The sequence below is a fragment of the Plasmodium malariae genome, assembly GCF_900090045.1.
Source record: "Plasmodium malariae genome assembly, contig: PmUG01_00_27, whole genome shotgun sequence".
Taxonomy (NCBI): domain Eukaryota; phylum Apicomplexa; class Aconoidasida; order Haemosporida; family Plasmodiidae; genus Plasmodium; species Plasmodium malariae.
In genome coordinates, this window is record NW_021638299.1 from 5719 (window position 1) to 20640 (window position 14922).

The window sequence follows — 14922 nt, forward strand, 5'->3', positions numbered from 1 at the left end:
ATGTGTGCTAAGTTGATGGCTTTAAAAAACGCAAAATGCAATCGGCGTTTCATAATATCACTCCTACTACTATTCCTATTGCTCCTATTCGCATTAGAATCAGGAGGTAGAGATATAAGTAGTGTGGACAGTAAAAGTGAGGGAAAACATAATGGCAGTAGTAGCAGCAGTAGCAGTAGTAGCAGTAGTAGCAGCAGTAGCAGTAGTAGCAGTAGTAGCAGCAGTAGCAGTAGTAGCAGTAGTAGCAACAACAACAGTAACAGTAACAACATCAACAAACACAAAAACAACAATATCAGATATGATGATGGCTCTCTAAGTAAGTCGAACGACAGGGAGAATTTGCAGGGTAAGAGCTCCCCAGAGTTTGTTAGTAGCAGTAAAGAGGAAGAAATGAAAAAGGAAAAAAAGGAGAATAATGAGAATAACGAAACAAGGGAGTATAACCAAAATAGCGAAAATAATTATTTACCAAAAAATGGTAAGAACTTGTCAAGGGGAGAGGAAGAACTGGACCCGGCTACGGACCATTATACCAATTTCCATGAAAAAAGTCAAGTTTTTCTTCCTGCAGAATACACCCTCACAGGTATGAAGGAAAAGGAAAAGGTGTTACAACGAAATGGTAGTCTTAAGGATGGTGTAGATAAAGACTACAAGAAAGGAGGAGAGCAAAAAATAAAGGAAATTAAAAATAGAGATAGAAACATTGATGAAGGTGAAGGTGAAAAACGTAAGAAAAAACTGTCAGCGAATTTTAACCTTCATGGGAAGGGAGAATATGCGTTAAATGGAGAAGAAAATACAGTTATACATACGTTCATCTCGTCAAATAAAGATGTAAAATTAAAAAGTGAAGGAAGGAAAGTAGATAATATGAATAATTATACCATTCATAAGGATGGTTCTAAAGATAGGATAAGCAGTAGAATTGAAAGCGGAAAAGGTACGGATGGAAGTGTTGGTAAGGAAGGTCCTTGTGATGGGCTTAAAAAAAAGAAAATGATTGAGGAAAAGGAAGAGATGAGCAGCACTCAGAGTAAACAAAAATTAGTGAGTAGTAAAAGTAATTTCTCGGCTACAATACTAAATGTTTATATGACTGAAAATAAAAATTTGTACACAAATGTAAAAGTAGGTGAACAGGTTTTAAAATTATCCATAAATAGCAGACTAGAAGGAATATATGTTTTTATGAAAGACTCCCAAGCATGTTATAAGGATGATGAAAAGAAGAGTTGTTACAATCCTAATATTTCTAGAAATGCAACTTGGTGTAATAACGATTTATTATGTTTACCTGCTATTTTATCTAAACCGTATGAATGTTACAATGATAGCAATTTAAATATTGATAGTAAGGCAGCATATCCTAATGTGTATTATGATTCTTTAAAATTTAGCGAAAGTCATGTGGAAGGGTCTGATGACGTAGATATTTTAGATTTGCAGTTGTCGAGCAGGAGTGGAAGTGCAGACGTGAGGGGAAGAATGGGCGGTGATAACGCATTCATCGAAGGAGCATCAAAAGTAGAACCAGAGGGAGCATTAGAAGTAGCATCAGAAAGAGGAGCAGACGTATCAGAAACTGCATCAGAACCAGGCGCGGATGGAACCTTTTTCGAAAATGCGGACATTAAGTTAGTCATTGATTTGTCGCGTTATAACAACTGGAGTTTGTTCAAAGACACGGATGGTATTTTCGGTATTGCGGGCAAAGAATTAAGTTGTAGGAACACAAGTGCATGGAATAATATCATCGAAAAACATAACTCCTTGTTCGCTATTGATATTAATTTACCAGAAAATGCTATAAAGAAATTCGTTCATGTAGATGCTCCGAGTAGTAGCAAGAGGGAAGTTTTTCATTTTACACACATGATGGAAGATCTTCATAAAAAGGAAAAAATAATGGGAAATATATGTACTCAAGGTCTTATTGATGCAGGGGATACCCGGGTTATGACTGGCGCGAAAGGTGAGGATGTGGGAGTGGGAGATAAGAAGAAAGGGGAAAAAGAAGCAGCAGTAGTCAAAGTTGGAGTGGGAGTGGGAGAAGAGGGAGAAGCCGAAAAAGTTAACATGTACAAAGATAAAGCGGAGGGGGGGAAATTACCTGGAGAAGGAAGCGTTGAGGGGAGTAATGGTAAAGATAACATGAGAATAGAAACAGAAAAGAGTAGAAGTGGTACTAGTAGTAGTGATAATAGCAGTAGTGGTAGTGGTAATGGCAGCAATGAGGGGAGTGTGGGGGATGACCCCCCTTTGTGCAGGTCGGAAATTCACATAGGAGATTACAAAAAAGAATATGGCGAAATAAAATGGGCAGAATCGAGAGAACGGGGCGGAATATTTTCGGATTCCTTTATGCAGTTTACTATATATAATTTACAAGTATGTAATAAAAATATATTTGGAAAGTATAGTAGCAATTGGCAAGGTATTATAGACTTAACTAGTAAGTGTCTAGTACTACCAAAAATGTATTGGCTAAGTTTAATGGAGTACTTACCAGTTAATAAGAATGATGAAAGGTGCGTACCAAAGAATAAAGTTGATGTAGTATTTGATGAGGATTCGATCCCTCGAATGTGTTCAGTGGATGAGAAAAACAGACCACTTCCTGTTCTAAAGTTTTACTTCTCTGACAACGATGTTGTGAGTGATAACAATGTATGCAGCGAAGACGTAGACATGTTTAAGGTTAGAAGTCGTAGCGCTAGTGGCTCAAAAACTAACATGCAGGAGATACTCATCCCCCTGGACAATCTCATCATTAACGAGAACAGCATAAATGACAATTACTTGTGTGTCATTCCGGATATACACGAAGGGGTGACTAGCGAGAACAGCGGAAGGACAACGAAACCGTTGATTAAGTTTGGGACATATGTATTAAACAATTTTTATGTTGTAGTTGATCAATATAATTTTCGTGTAGGATTTGCAAATAAAAAAAATTTTCATTGGTCAGATGATAAATGTACAAAAAAAGCAGAATGTATAGGAGATCAGTTTTATGAACCTGCTTTAAATATCTGTATTGATCCTGATTGTTCTATTTGGTATTTCTATACCTTAAATGATCAAACAAAAAAGTGTGAATCATTATCTTCTCGTTTTTATATCTTTCTACTAATACTCATTTTTTTACTTATACTCGATATACAATCGTACTACTTCTACCGAAGGTCGGTGCATGTTGCGAAAATGTCGTCGCGTTGACATGAAATCCAAAAGGGGGGAACGTATGTTTGACAACGTAGAATTGGTCGGGGGCGACCGCACATGCATAAATACATTAATACGTTAATACGTTAATACGTTAATACGTTAATACGTATAGATACGTTAATACGTTAATACGTTAATACGTTAATACGTTAATACGTTAATACGTTAATACGTTAATACGTTAATACGTTAATACGTTAATACGTTAATACGTTAATACGTTAATACGTTAATACGTTAATACGTTAATACGTTAATACGTTAATACGTTAATACGTTAATACGTTAATACGTTAATACGTTAGTACGTTAATACGTTAATACGTTAGTACGTTAATACGTTAATACGTTAATACATTAATACATATGTACGTGCTTATAAATTGCCCCCTCCCCCTTGTCCCATTTGCTATGTTACATCCCACATTTCGCACGAAAATGCATTTCTTACTGGTTTTAGTGCCACTACTGTCTCCAAACTTATTTGAACCGTTTGTTAAGGGCAACTACGAGTGCACCATTTTGGGAATGTACATCTCTTGAAATTTGCTGAACGGATTTATTATTTTTTTTTGTTTTAACGTTGTATGGGTGTGCATGATTGTGTGTTATATCTACTTTCTTTTAATACGCATCGTTATGTTAGTAGTTGTCCATATAAGAATTCCCATTATTTTACTATTTATGTATTCTTATACATTTTTACGAATTTTTGTGTATCTTAACGTATATTCACAATTTTCATTATTTTTGTGTATATGTATATATATATTTGTTTTTTTTATTTTATTTTCTTATTTTTTTATTTTCTTATTTTTTTTTTGTGTGTGCATAACATAACTTTTTTGGCTTTAAAACAAAAAAGAACATTAAAAAGGCGAAAATTATGATTTAAAAAAAAAAAAAATAAAATAATATGAGAAGTTTGTAACCATTGGTTGTAATTTTTTCTATTTTAAAGGGACCTTTGTCCGTTTATGCGATATGCAGTTAGGGGGGTGCAAAGAGGACAATTTTTATAAATTTTAATATATTTATATATGAGTGTATATATATATATAGAATATATACAATATAGTGTACATTTTTTTTTCCCTTTTTGCGCACTTTTTCATTCATAAAAGATGAAGAAAGGAGGAGGTGAACAAGTCAGAGAAAGAACGTAATAATGTACATTCTCTTTGTATACAATGTATTTAATAGTATATTTTTTTTTTTTTTTTTTTTTTTTTTTTTTTTTTGAATGTACACGTTTTCATAAGCAGGGTGCGGAAAAATACGAAAAAAGGATAGGAACAAAATTTATACCCCAAATGACAGTGCACATAAATGCATTTTGAAAAAAGGCAACGAGGTTTTTGATAATCAGCTTTAAATATTTGGATGTGGGGGAGGAATAAATTATATACGTAAACGTTTATGTATGTATGTATATAAGTGTATATGTATATACGTGTACACATGGATAAATGTATACATACAAGCGAACATGCTACTCCCATACTTGCCTATGCGCGTACGGAAAAAGCATTAAATAGAAAAACAAAATATAATAGTACTTGTGAGCAGTGCAACAATTGTTCATTCCTCTTCGAGGATCCAAAGTATTTTCTAAATGTCTTTCAGTGTTAAACGATATATTTATTTCCATTTTTTCCAATTTTTTCCATGTTTCCATTTTTTGCATATTTTCCATGTTTCCATTTTTTGCATATTTTCCATGTTTCCATTTTTTGCATTTTTTCCATGTTTCCATTTTTTGCATTTTTTCCATTTGTTTCCATTTTTTTTTTTTTACTTATTTTTGTTTTTTTTATTTTTTTTTTTCTTTTTTTACTTTTTTTTTTAGTTTTAATTCCATTTCTTTTCTTTTTTTTTTAGTTTTAATTCCATTTCTTTTCTTTTTTTTCGTTTTATTTTCATTTTTTCCCATTTTGTTTACCTGTTTTGTCACTTCCTCCCTGTGGAACAACTCGTTTTTAGAAGACTAATGCTTACGATTAAGCAATTATTTTAACACACTAATTCATTGTTTGTATACTTTGTTAACTATTTAAAAATCTTTTTTTTTTTTTTTTTTTTTTTTTTTAAAAAAGGAAATATGTGTTAAACATAATTTTGTTGAAGGGGAAATTTAACTCCGCATTTTGTGTTAAAAAAAAAGCATAAGAAGTAGCAATAGCAGTAACATCAGCAGTTACAAAAGAGAAACAGAGTGGAGCTGAGTAAAAAATTGCAGTAGAGGAAAGCACAAAAATGCAGAATAAAATTTGCCACTTGAGTAAACAAGTGAAAGATGGGATAACTGTTTATGAGTATTTCTGGCCTTTACACGTATTTGCATTTTGAATTCACCAATTTTAAAAAATAAAACATTAACACGTTAAGGTGATCAGAAGTTTGGACGTTATGACGTTAAGACGTTTAGACTCTAAGCTTTTGTATGTTAAAGCTGCTAATTTTTTTTTTTTTTTTTTTTTTTTTCTTCGCTTTATTATCACTTCGCTTATTGGCTTACCACACAGCTAGTTACGTCATTTTCCATTTAATTTCTTAACCTTCTTTTCACATGTTCATAATGAAAGATGATATAGCACAGAACAAGTGGCACTACTGTTATATCGTTAGAGAGTAATTTTACCTTCTTTCACTCTTTCTCATTTTTTCTCACTTTTATTTCATACTGCTTAACTTTTTTTTTTTTTTTTTTTTTTTTGTGCATGTGTATGTATTGCTTTGATAGACAGATGCTTGTTAGCTATACTAATTAAATGTATTTACAAGTAAGACACATATATAGTAGCCCATTATAAAGGCAAAAAAAATTATTGGAAATATAAAAAAGAAATGAAGAGAAATAACATGTATATGAATGAATATGAACATGGTCAGAATAAATTAAATAGTGACTTTTTTTTCAACAACAAATCGATAGGAGAAAGAGGAGCTGTTCTGACAAAATCCTTAAATAATTATAGTACAGTCGAGTTAGGGTCTTTTAAACCGTATAACATAGAACATAGGAATAGTAGTAGTATTATCAACAATAGCAATAAAAATAGTAACAGTAATAGAAAAAACAATAGTAATAATAATAGTAATAATAATAGTAATACTAATAGTAATACTCATAGTAATACTAATAGTAATACTCATAGTAATACTAATAGTAATAATAATAGTAATACTAATAGTAATAATAATAGTAATACTAATAGTAATAATAATAGTAATACTAATAGTAATAATAATAGCAATAATAATAGTAATACTAATAGTAATAATAATAGCAATAATAATAGTAATACTAATAGTAATAATAATAATAATAATAACTATAGCGATTTTATATTAGATCCGTCACCTGGTCTATATCACCATGTGAATATGAAACATCCACATTACAAAAATAGTGTAGATAGTTTACAGACATATCAATATAACACCTTGAATACAGGAGATGGAACTGTTCCATTGATTTATCATTTAGATAGTGCATACATAAATAAAGATGTGCATATGAACATAGGGGCAAACAATGTAATAGGGAATACTGGTATGAAAGATGATATTAGAAACATAGGAGTACGAAAATTTCGAGAGTGGCGTACTGCTTCTGCCATGGGTACTTCCGCGAATAGTCATTATAACATAGGCTATAACAAAATCCATAGTAGTAGTCACATCAATAATCATAGAAATAGTCAGAGTAATAGCTACGGAAATAACTACAGTCATACGTACAATAATAAAGATGATAGACGAAACGGTAATAATTGCGAAATTTACTACAATAGGCACTACAATAGACTCTATGATAATCACTACGATAGATGCAATGATAACGAATGGAATAATAGCTTCAGAAGCACAAGCAGCATTGTGTATGGGGGAAACTGCGCTAGTTTGAAAGGAGGAACAAGGAAGTACTCTGTTCTTGCGTTCAAAAGAGCACCATTGAATAGTAGACATAATTCTCTTGAGCATATACCTCCTGACAACAATTTTAACATGAACAAAAATTTGGTTGTTCAGAAAAATAATAAGCACAATTGGTATGACAACGTGAGTTATGTTAGCGGTATATACAAGGATTTATATGAAGGGAATACACATAAGGGTATTATACATCCATTTGTAGAAAGAAAGAATGATGATATTGTTAAGGAAGTAAATTATTCTGTCCCTACTACTATGCATTGTAAAAATAATAGTACTCCTTTTAGGGGATACGATGTTGTTAGATTAATGCAACCTGATAAACAAGGAAAATCAGTCAAAGAGTCTCAGCTAAAGTTAGAGAAAGTTACTTTGTTAAATGGAAGCACTTGTCGAAATGGTCGATTTAACAAAACGTCTGAATATCATTACAAGGTAGTAAAGGGTCCTAGTTGTAGTGCTATCCCCATTCCACCAAGTGCCTACCATCGTAATAGCAGCTGCGTGATAAGTAATATGGAAAATGAGAAATTACTGAGGGGTGATGACGTCCCTACTAAGAACAATAGAAGTGGTAGTAATGTTGGGAAAAGATGTAATAGTAATGGGAATAACGGCAATAACAGCAGCAACAACTGGGATCATAATAATGATTCGTTCATTCCGGGTATCATTCCCTGGGATGGAAGAAGGGGACTCTTTAATGAGAGGGTTCATAGTTGTTCATATCAGATGAAATGGAAAACGAGCAAAGCATGTGGAAGAAGCAGTTGTACTAAGTGCACCAGTTGCACAAGCCGTACCAACTGCACTGCTCGTAACTCAGATTGCGCAGGTTTCACAGGTTCGGGTAACACGGTTGGATGTGGACAGAGTGATGAAGTAGGGTCAGGCAGCACCTGGGGAAAAAGCACAGATAAGGGAACTAGCAAGGAGATATTGGTAAAAAGTGAAGAAGAGGAGGTATGGAAAAGCAGAAATGCAGTATTATATCCCGAACTTACAAGTATTGAAGACATGCATATCGTTCTGAGTGAGGAGGATAAAGGAGTTGAAAAGGAGGAGGGCATAAACGAAGGTAGAAGTGAAGGCATAAACGAAGGTAGAAGTGAAGGCATAAACGAAGGTAGAAGTGAAGGCATAAACGAAGGTAGATGTGAAGGCATAAACGAAGGTAGATGTGGAGGCAGAAGCGAGGGAAGAAGTGAAGGAAGAAGCGAGGGAAGAAGTGAAGGAAGAAGCGAGGGAAGAAGTGAAGGAAGAAGCGGGGCCAAAAGAGAGTTTACCGAATGGATGTCGCACAACAAATTAATGAAAAATATCATTTCTTCGTATAACGAAAATGTAAAGATGGAAACACACGGACTATTTAACCTCCTTTTTGACGTTTATGGTAGTAATAGGAGCATATTTGAAAATTTCTTACTCGAGAATAACGACAGTGACATAACTGAAGTTATGAAAAACATTATTGATGAATTATCTGAAGAAAGAAATAACAAAATAATAGAGAAGCTTATATTTTTAAAATATTTATTTAATGAGTATGGTCATACCGAGTATCCTAATCTTATATCATTGAAAAATTTTAAATTAATTTTTAAAAAATATAAAAACATTTTCTCTTCAGAAAAAATAGTTTTGTTCATGTTTAATTGTTTAGATAGAGGGAAACGTTATCAAATTACTCAGACAGATTTTCTTATTGGCATGTTAGCATGTAGTCCTCAAATGGCAAACGACATAGAGGATGATACTGGGAAATTACGTCATCAGTTAATATTTCGTGCATATGATATTGACAGAGATGGGTACTTAAGTGATAAAGAAATGCTTGTATTTCTATATCATATATATGAATTATCAAAAAATTTTCAATATATAAAATTAAGGAATGATAAAAGAAAACTAAAAAATTTTGTCATTGCTGAAAGGGATAAGATAATGAAAGATTGCAAAAAGATTAGTTATGACTACTTCTATAGTTTAGTTTTAACGAGAACAATTGAGGGAACTACTAATCTACTTAGATCTAACTATGATATGGCTAATATTGTTAAGAAATATTTTCTGCACACTTATGCAGCTAATATAGTGTCGGAAGAGTACATAAACAATAATGAAAGTTTTTTTATTATAACTGCAGGGAGGAACAAGGAACTGCATCAGCACCATAGTTCTTATGTCAATAAGGGGGAAACACTCACCACAGCGGATAGGGTAAAGAGTATTCCCGATATAGGGGTTTCTGCAGCTATTGCGTCTATTCCGGATATGCCCCATATGTCCCATATTCAGGAAGATGTGTTTCATGACAATGTTTTGCAAAGTGGTAATGGTCCATCAAGCAATGAGCATATATTGTTGAACCATAAGATAGAAGAAGCGAATGATATACCTACGGAAAATCAAAAAGGGGGCATAATTCATTTTGATGAACAGAATTCTAACCAGTATGAAGAAAAATATATCACACAGGGGGATGGTAACTACCACATGGCACTGTTTGAAGACTTGTGCACCGTAAAGAAAGAGGAATACAACTGCAGTTTGGAAGTAGGACATATTGGGGATACGGAGGGGGAGAAGGAAGCAAATTATTCGAATGGTAAAAGTGTAAGACACACCGATCCAGGAGGTAACGCTTACAGTTTCGGTAGCTGCGAGGATGACAAAAATACGAGTATGAATAATATGAATGAATGTATTAACGATATATGTAACAATGGAGTAGAGAAGAAGGGTACATCCCTTCTTAACGGGCATGAATCGTGTGTACAAAAGGAAGCATATTTACAGGATGAAGGAACTATGGATGTAACATGTACCCATGGAGGGGATGACAAGGTGGAAAGGGATTTACTGAAAGAGAAGAGCATAAATGATAACAATAACACGAATAGTGTTACTACAAATGTTGACATGTTTGGTAAAAATGAAGCAACACCATTGGAAGTGAATCAAACTGATGCAGTTGTATTTTCCATTGATCATAAGGATAGCAATTGGAATGAAAAGGATATGATAGATTCATTTAATGAGAATGAAGTGGACAATAACAATGCGATGGAGAATATTGTACATTTAGTTGATTATACGGAAAAGGCGAATAACAATAGGGATTTGAATGATGAGTCTAGCAAGGAAAGTGGAGCATATTACATTTCTAGTTCATCGCACGAGGGGGATAGAAGCGGCACTAGGGGCACTGGAAGTACTAGGGATATTGGCTGTATTAGCGGCATTAGCTTAAATGAACGCTCAAATCAGATGAATAGTGTGGATAACGGAAGCGATCTGAACAGCACGATAAACATAAAGTCTAACTGTGATATGAAACTTTGCAACGAGTTAAAAGATAATCGTTATAAATTTAGCATAGGTCAACAGTGTAATGCAAACAGTGTAAATGGATTTATTTTTAAAAGGAAGGATAGCGGTATTTACGAAAATTATGGACATAATGCTTACATATCAAATGAAAGTAAAGCTTCATTGAGTACAGAAGAGCAAAATGCAGGGAAGTACATAGACGGACATAATTCAGGTGCAGTTGTGTCAGCATATGAAGCAGATTGCATATATATGAACTTGAATAAGAATGGAGGCCTCAAAGGAGCTAATCATTATGACAGCACAAAGAAGAGTGATATGGTTTGGGATGGAAACAATGGGCAGAAGAGTAACTACGAAAGGTGCATTATGAATGGGGGTCGCAGTAACATGAATAAAACGAGGTATGATGAGCGACTTGATGGGGGTGGGTACCACATGGGTAAAGTAAGCACAACAAATGGGAATAATGTTTTTGATGCATATATTCCAAGTCCTGGTATGTATAATGAACCACCTCCTCATTTTGGAAATAAGGATAATGTTGACCGGGTGTGGAATAAGAATAGGAATGAGAATGAAAGTAAGGATGGTAATAAGAATGAAAGTAAGGATCGTAATAAGAATGAAAGTAAGGATGAAAGTATGGATGGTAATAAGAATGAAAGTAAGGATGAAAGTATGGATGGTAATAAGAATGAAAGTAAGGATGAAAGTATGGATGGTAATAAGAATGAAAGTAAGAGTGAACGTAATAATAAGAATAAGCGTACAATATATGCGGAAACAAATACTATGAGTGCAAAGTATGACCGTCTACGAGATATAGTAAAAACGTATCGAGAAAAATATATACAAGATGAGAGATTATTTACACTAAATCAAGATGTCGCATTTAAAGTATTTACAACGTTTTATAATATTTGTTATGGGAAGAATAAAGAAAAATATAGCTACTACTTCGAAATATTTCAAATATGCTCTTATAATGATATTCTTTTACTGTGTGATGAAGTAGCTAAGTTGTTTAAATTAGAAAATACATTAGAGCATGTAAATTTACCATGTAAGATTTTTGGAGATATACATGGAAATTTATTTGATGTTATAGACTTCTTCAATAAGTATAATTGGCCGCTTCACGACAAGTCGAATGAGATGATTAGCTCTTTTGATTTGACTAACTTTGAAAGTGGTGTACCTGGTTGGAAGTCTGATCAGTGGGATGTGAATGAGAGAAGTGATGTTGGCTGTGTAAGGGGTGGTGCTACAAATAGGAGTGAAAAGAACAGTAAAACTAACGGCAGTAGTTGCAATAACGGCAGGTACAATGATGACGATGTGAAGTATATATTTTTGGGTAATTATATAAACAGAGGCGATCACTCGCTGGAGGTGATATGTCTATTGTTCAGTCTTAAAATTCTTTTTCCAAATCATATATATTTATTGAGGGGGAATCACGAAGATAGGTTATTCAACTATATATATGGCTTTTACAAAGATATAGAAGAGAAAATGAGGAAAAATTTTAAATTTCTAGGGTTAATTAATTATCAAGATAAGGTAATAAATGCTCATTCGTATGAATTGTTTAATCGAATTAATGACGCTATTGAGTTTTTACCTCTCTCCATTTTAGTTGACAATCATATTTTATGTATTCATGGAGGTATAGGAAACAGTGTGCAGAGTATAAGTGATTACTCTAATATTAAAAAACCAATTGTCGTATCCCAGGAGATTGATTCGAATGGACGTAATGATGGAAGGAATGGGAATGGAAGCAGCAGTATTAGTAGTGAAGGGGAGAAGAAAATCATAATCGACACGCTGTGGTCGGACCCAATAAATTATGAGGATGATCATGATATATTTTTTTTAAAAAAGCAATGTCCCAAGGATGATATAATTCCATCTAGTAGAGGCAAAATTACTTTCAAGTTTGGTAAACATAGATTAGCAGAATTTTTGAAAAATAATAAACTAAAGATGATTATAAGAGGACATGAATGTGTTCATGAAGGATATAAATATTCATTCAACAGGAAAATTTTAACATTGTTTTCATCAAGAAACTATTGCAATAAATATATGAACAACGCTTCCAATGCATTCATTGTGAAGAAGAACAAAAATATAATCATCTTTAATCAAATATTGAAGTGCGAGGAGGTAGGTGTAAAACAAAGGAGGTTTTTGGATAGTTCACTTCGCACCGAATCGAGAAGGAACTCTCTTCGGAGCGATCAGCTTGGTGGCATGGTACGTGAAGAGGGAAGTAGCAAAAGGGAAATTGGTCGATCGAAAATTGATGAGTCGCAAATTTGTCCAGATAAAATTGGTCATTTGCATATTAGCCGAGAGAAAAATACAGACACTGTCAGTAGTGGTCATAAGCCCATTAACGAGGTCCAGTCAGATGGACGGCATTGTTTGGAAAACCCTATGACACAACTTTTAAAATTTAGAGGCGATTATGTTAAATGCGATTTTTATAGTGATGATAAGAAGACAACGTGTGTTAGAGAGGACTGTAGAGAAACAGAAAAACATGAACACGTGCATAATGCAAATAAGAAGTATACCTTTAAAGAAGGTGTGGATAAGTTAATAGGCAGAGGAAGGAGTGCCGTGCATATGGTTGATATGGCTAATATGGTTGACCTTGCTGACGTGGTTGGTCCATTTGATGATTCAGAGAATATAGGAGGTCACATAGACGGCAAAGAATTATATTTTACGCATAAGAACTATTTGCAAAATTATAAATTTGGAGAAGGTAAAATGTTTAGTTATGATACGAGTGGACAAGGTGCGAAGGTGCAGAATGATGATGATGATAATAGCAATAATAATAGTAATAATAATAGCAATAATAATAGTAATAATAATAGCAATAATAATAGTAATAATAATAGCAATAATAATAGTAATAATAATAGTAATAATAATAGCAATAATAATAGCCATAATATTAGTAACCAGTGCGATAATATCCTGAGTGAGATAAATAGTAGGAGACTTACAAAAAGGTTCAGAGAGACAAAAAGCAACGAAGATATGAATTTAACTGATATAAAAAAAGGAATTAGTGAAAAAGAAAATATTACCTTCATTCATGACACAAGTCTGAATAGTAAACATGAACAAGAGAAAAGTAAAGATGAGTTATATCAGTTTATGGAAAGTGGAAATTATGGTTATAGAGTAGTAGAGGGGAAAAAAGAGGCTGACGTGAGGGACCATTGTAAAAATGACTGTCTGAAAGACGTTAAAAAGGATAGTAACATTATGGTTAAAATGGATAGTAACATTATGGTTAAAAAGGATAGTAATGATGAATTAAAAATGGATGATAATGATGAAGCGAAAAATGATAGCAACGACGAAAAGGATGTCAACAGTGTTGAAACACGTCATATGAACAGCAGCGTACATCATGACTATGAGAACATTAATAGGAGCTTTACAAACATATTTGATATAGAAGATGAAAGATATGAAGACGATTATGATGACTATGAAATTTGTATAAACAATTTAATAAATGACCATGGTAGTAAGAAGCAAGATAATTATGATGAAATAGAAGGGCGAATGACACATGCAAATGCGAATAACTCAAACAGTAGAGTTAATACAAATGCTATTATTAATGAATTTTTTAAGAATGATAAAAATTATGAAGAAAATAGTGATAATATATTTTATGAAAAAAAGGATGATAATGAAATTAAAAGAAGTCAGGACAATTTAAAAAACATGTACTATTCAAAATTAATTTCTTCATTAAATGAACAAAGTTTGAGTTTCATGAATGATAATAAGGATATTGAAAATATGAACAATATAAATTGCATGAGTGCAATTAACGAATTTATGGGAAAATCTCTAGATTACATGATGCCTCCAGACTTGGGCTTAACAAACAGAGCCAAATTAAAAAAAGAAACGTATTCGAAAGAAGTTAAGAGAGAGAGTAACTCGGCCATGTTACGCAGTTTAAGAAGAGACAACAACACAAAAGAGCCCTTAAATAAGTGAGATAATACAACAATAAAAAAAAAAATAAATAAATAAACAAAAATAAAAAAATAAAATAAAATTCAGTGCTTTACTTTGCAAAGGTCTCGCAACGGGTGTGCGATTTCATGTGCATGAATATTTATGAATCATGCTATTATGCTGCCATAGGTTATGCTCATGTTTATACGAATATGCGCACATTTTACGATCCTTCTTTTTTTTTTTTTTCTTTTTTTTCTCATTTTTAGGTTGCAGATGCAGTGTTTGCCCCCTGACCCAAAACCACAGACAAAAATTTCCTCCCAAAAAAGCCTGGAAATAATGGACAGTTCATAAATTATTATTCTTTAATTTTGCCCTTCTGCATTTTTCGCGCGCACTGTGCAC

General features: G+C 33.0%; 2 protein-coding genes across 2 annotated transcripts; both read left to right on the forward strand.

The window, feature by feature from the left end:
• On the forward strand, positions 1-3225 carry PmUG01_00049800 (conserved Plasmodium protein, unknown function; the record flags this gene model as incomplete). Its single annotated transcript, XM_029004033.1, has 1 exon — positions 1-3225. The coding sequence occupies one exon, from the start codon at positions 1-3 to the stop codon at positions 3223-3225; it is 3225 nt and encodes a 1074-aa protein (XP_028859031.1).
• A 2856-nt stretch (positions 3226-6081) lies between these two features.
• PPP8 (serine/threonine protein phosphatase 8, putative) lies at positions 6082-14871 on the forward strand (the record flags this gene model as incomplete). Its single annotated transcript, XM_029004044.1, has 2 exons — positions 6082-14549; positions 14784-14871. 2 exons carry the CDS (start codon positions 6082-6084, stop codon positions 14869-14871), a joined length of 8556 nt encoding a protein of 2851 aa, XP_028859032.1.
• Between the last annotated feature and the right edge of the window lie 51 nt (positions 14872-14922).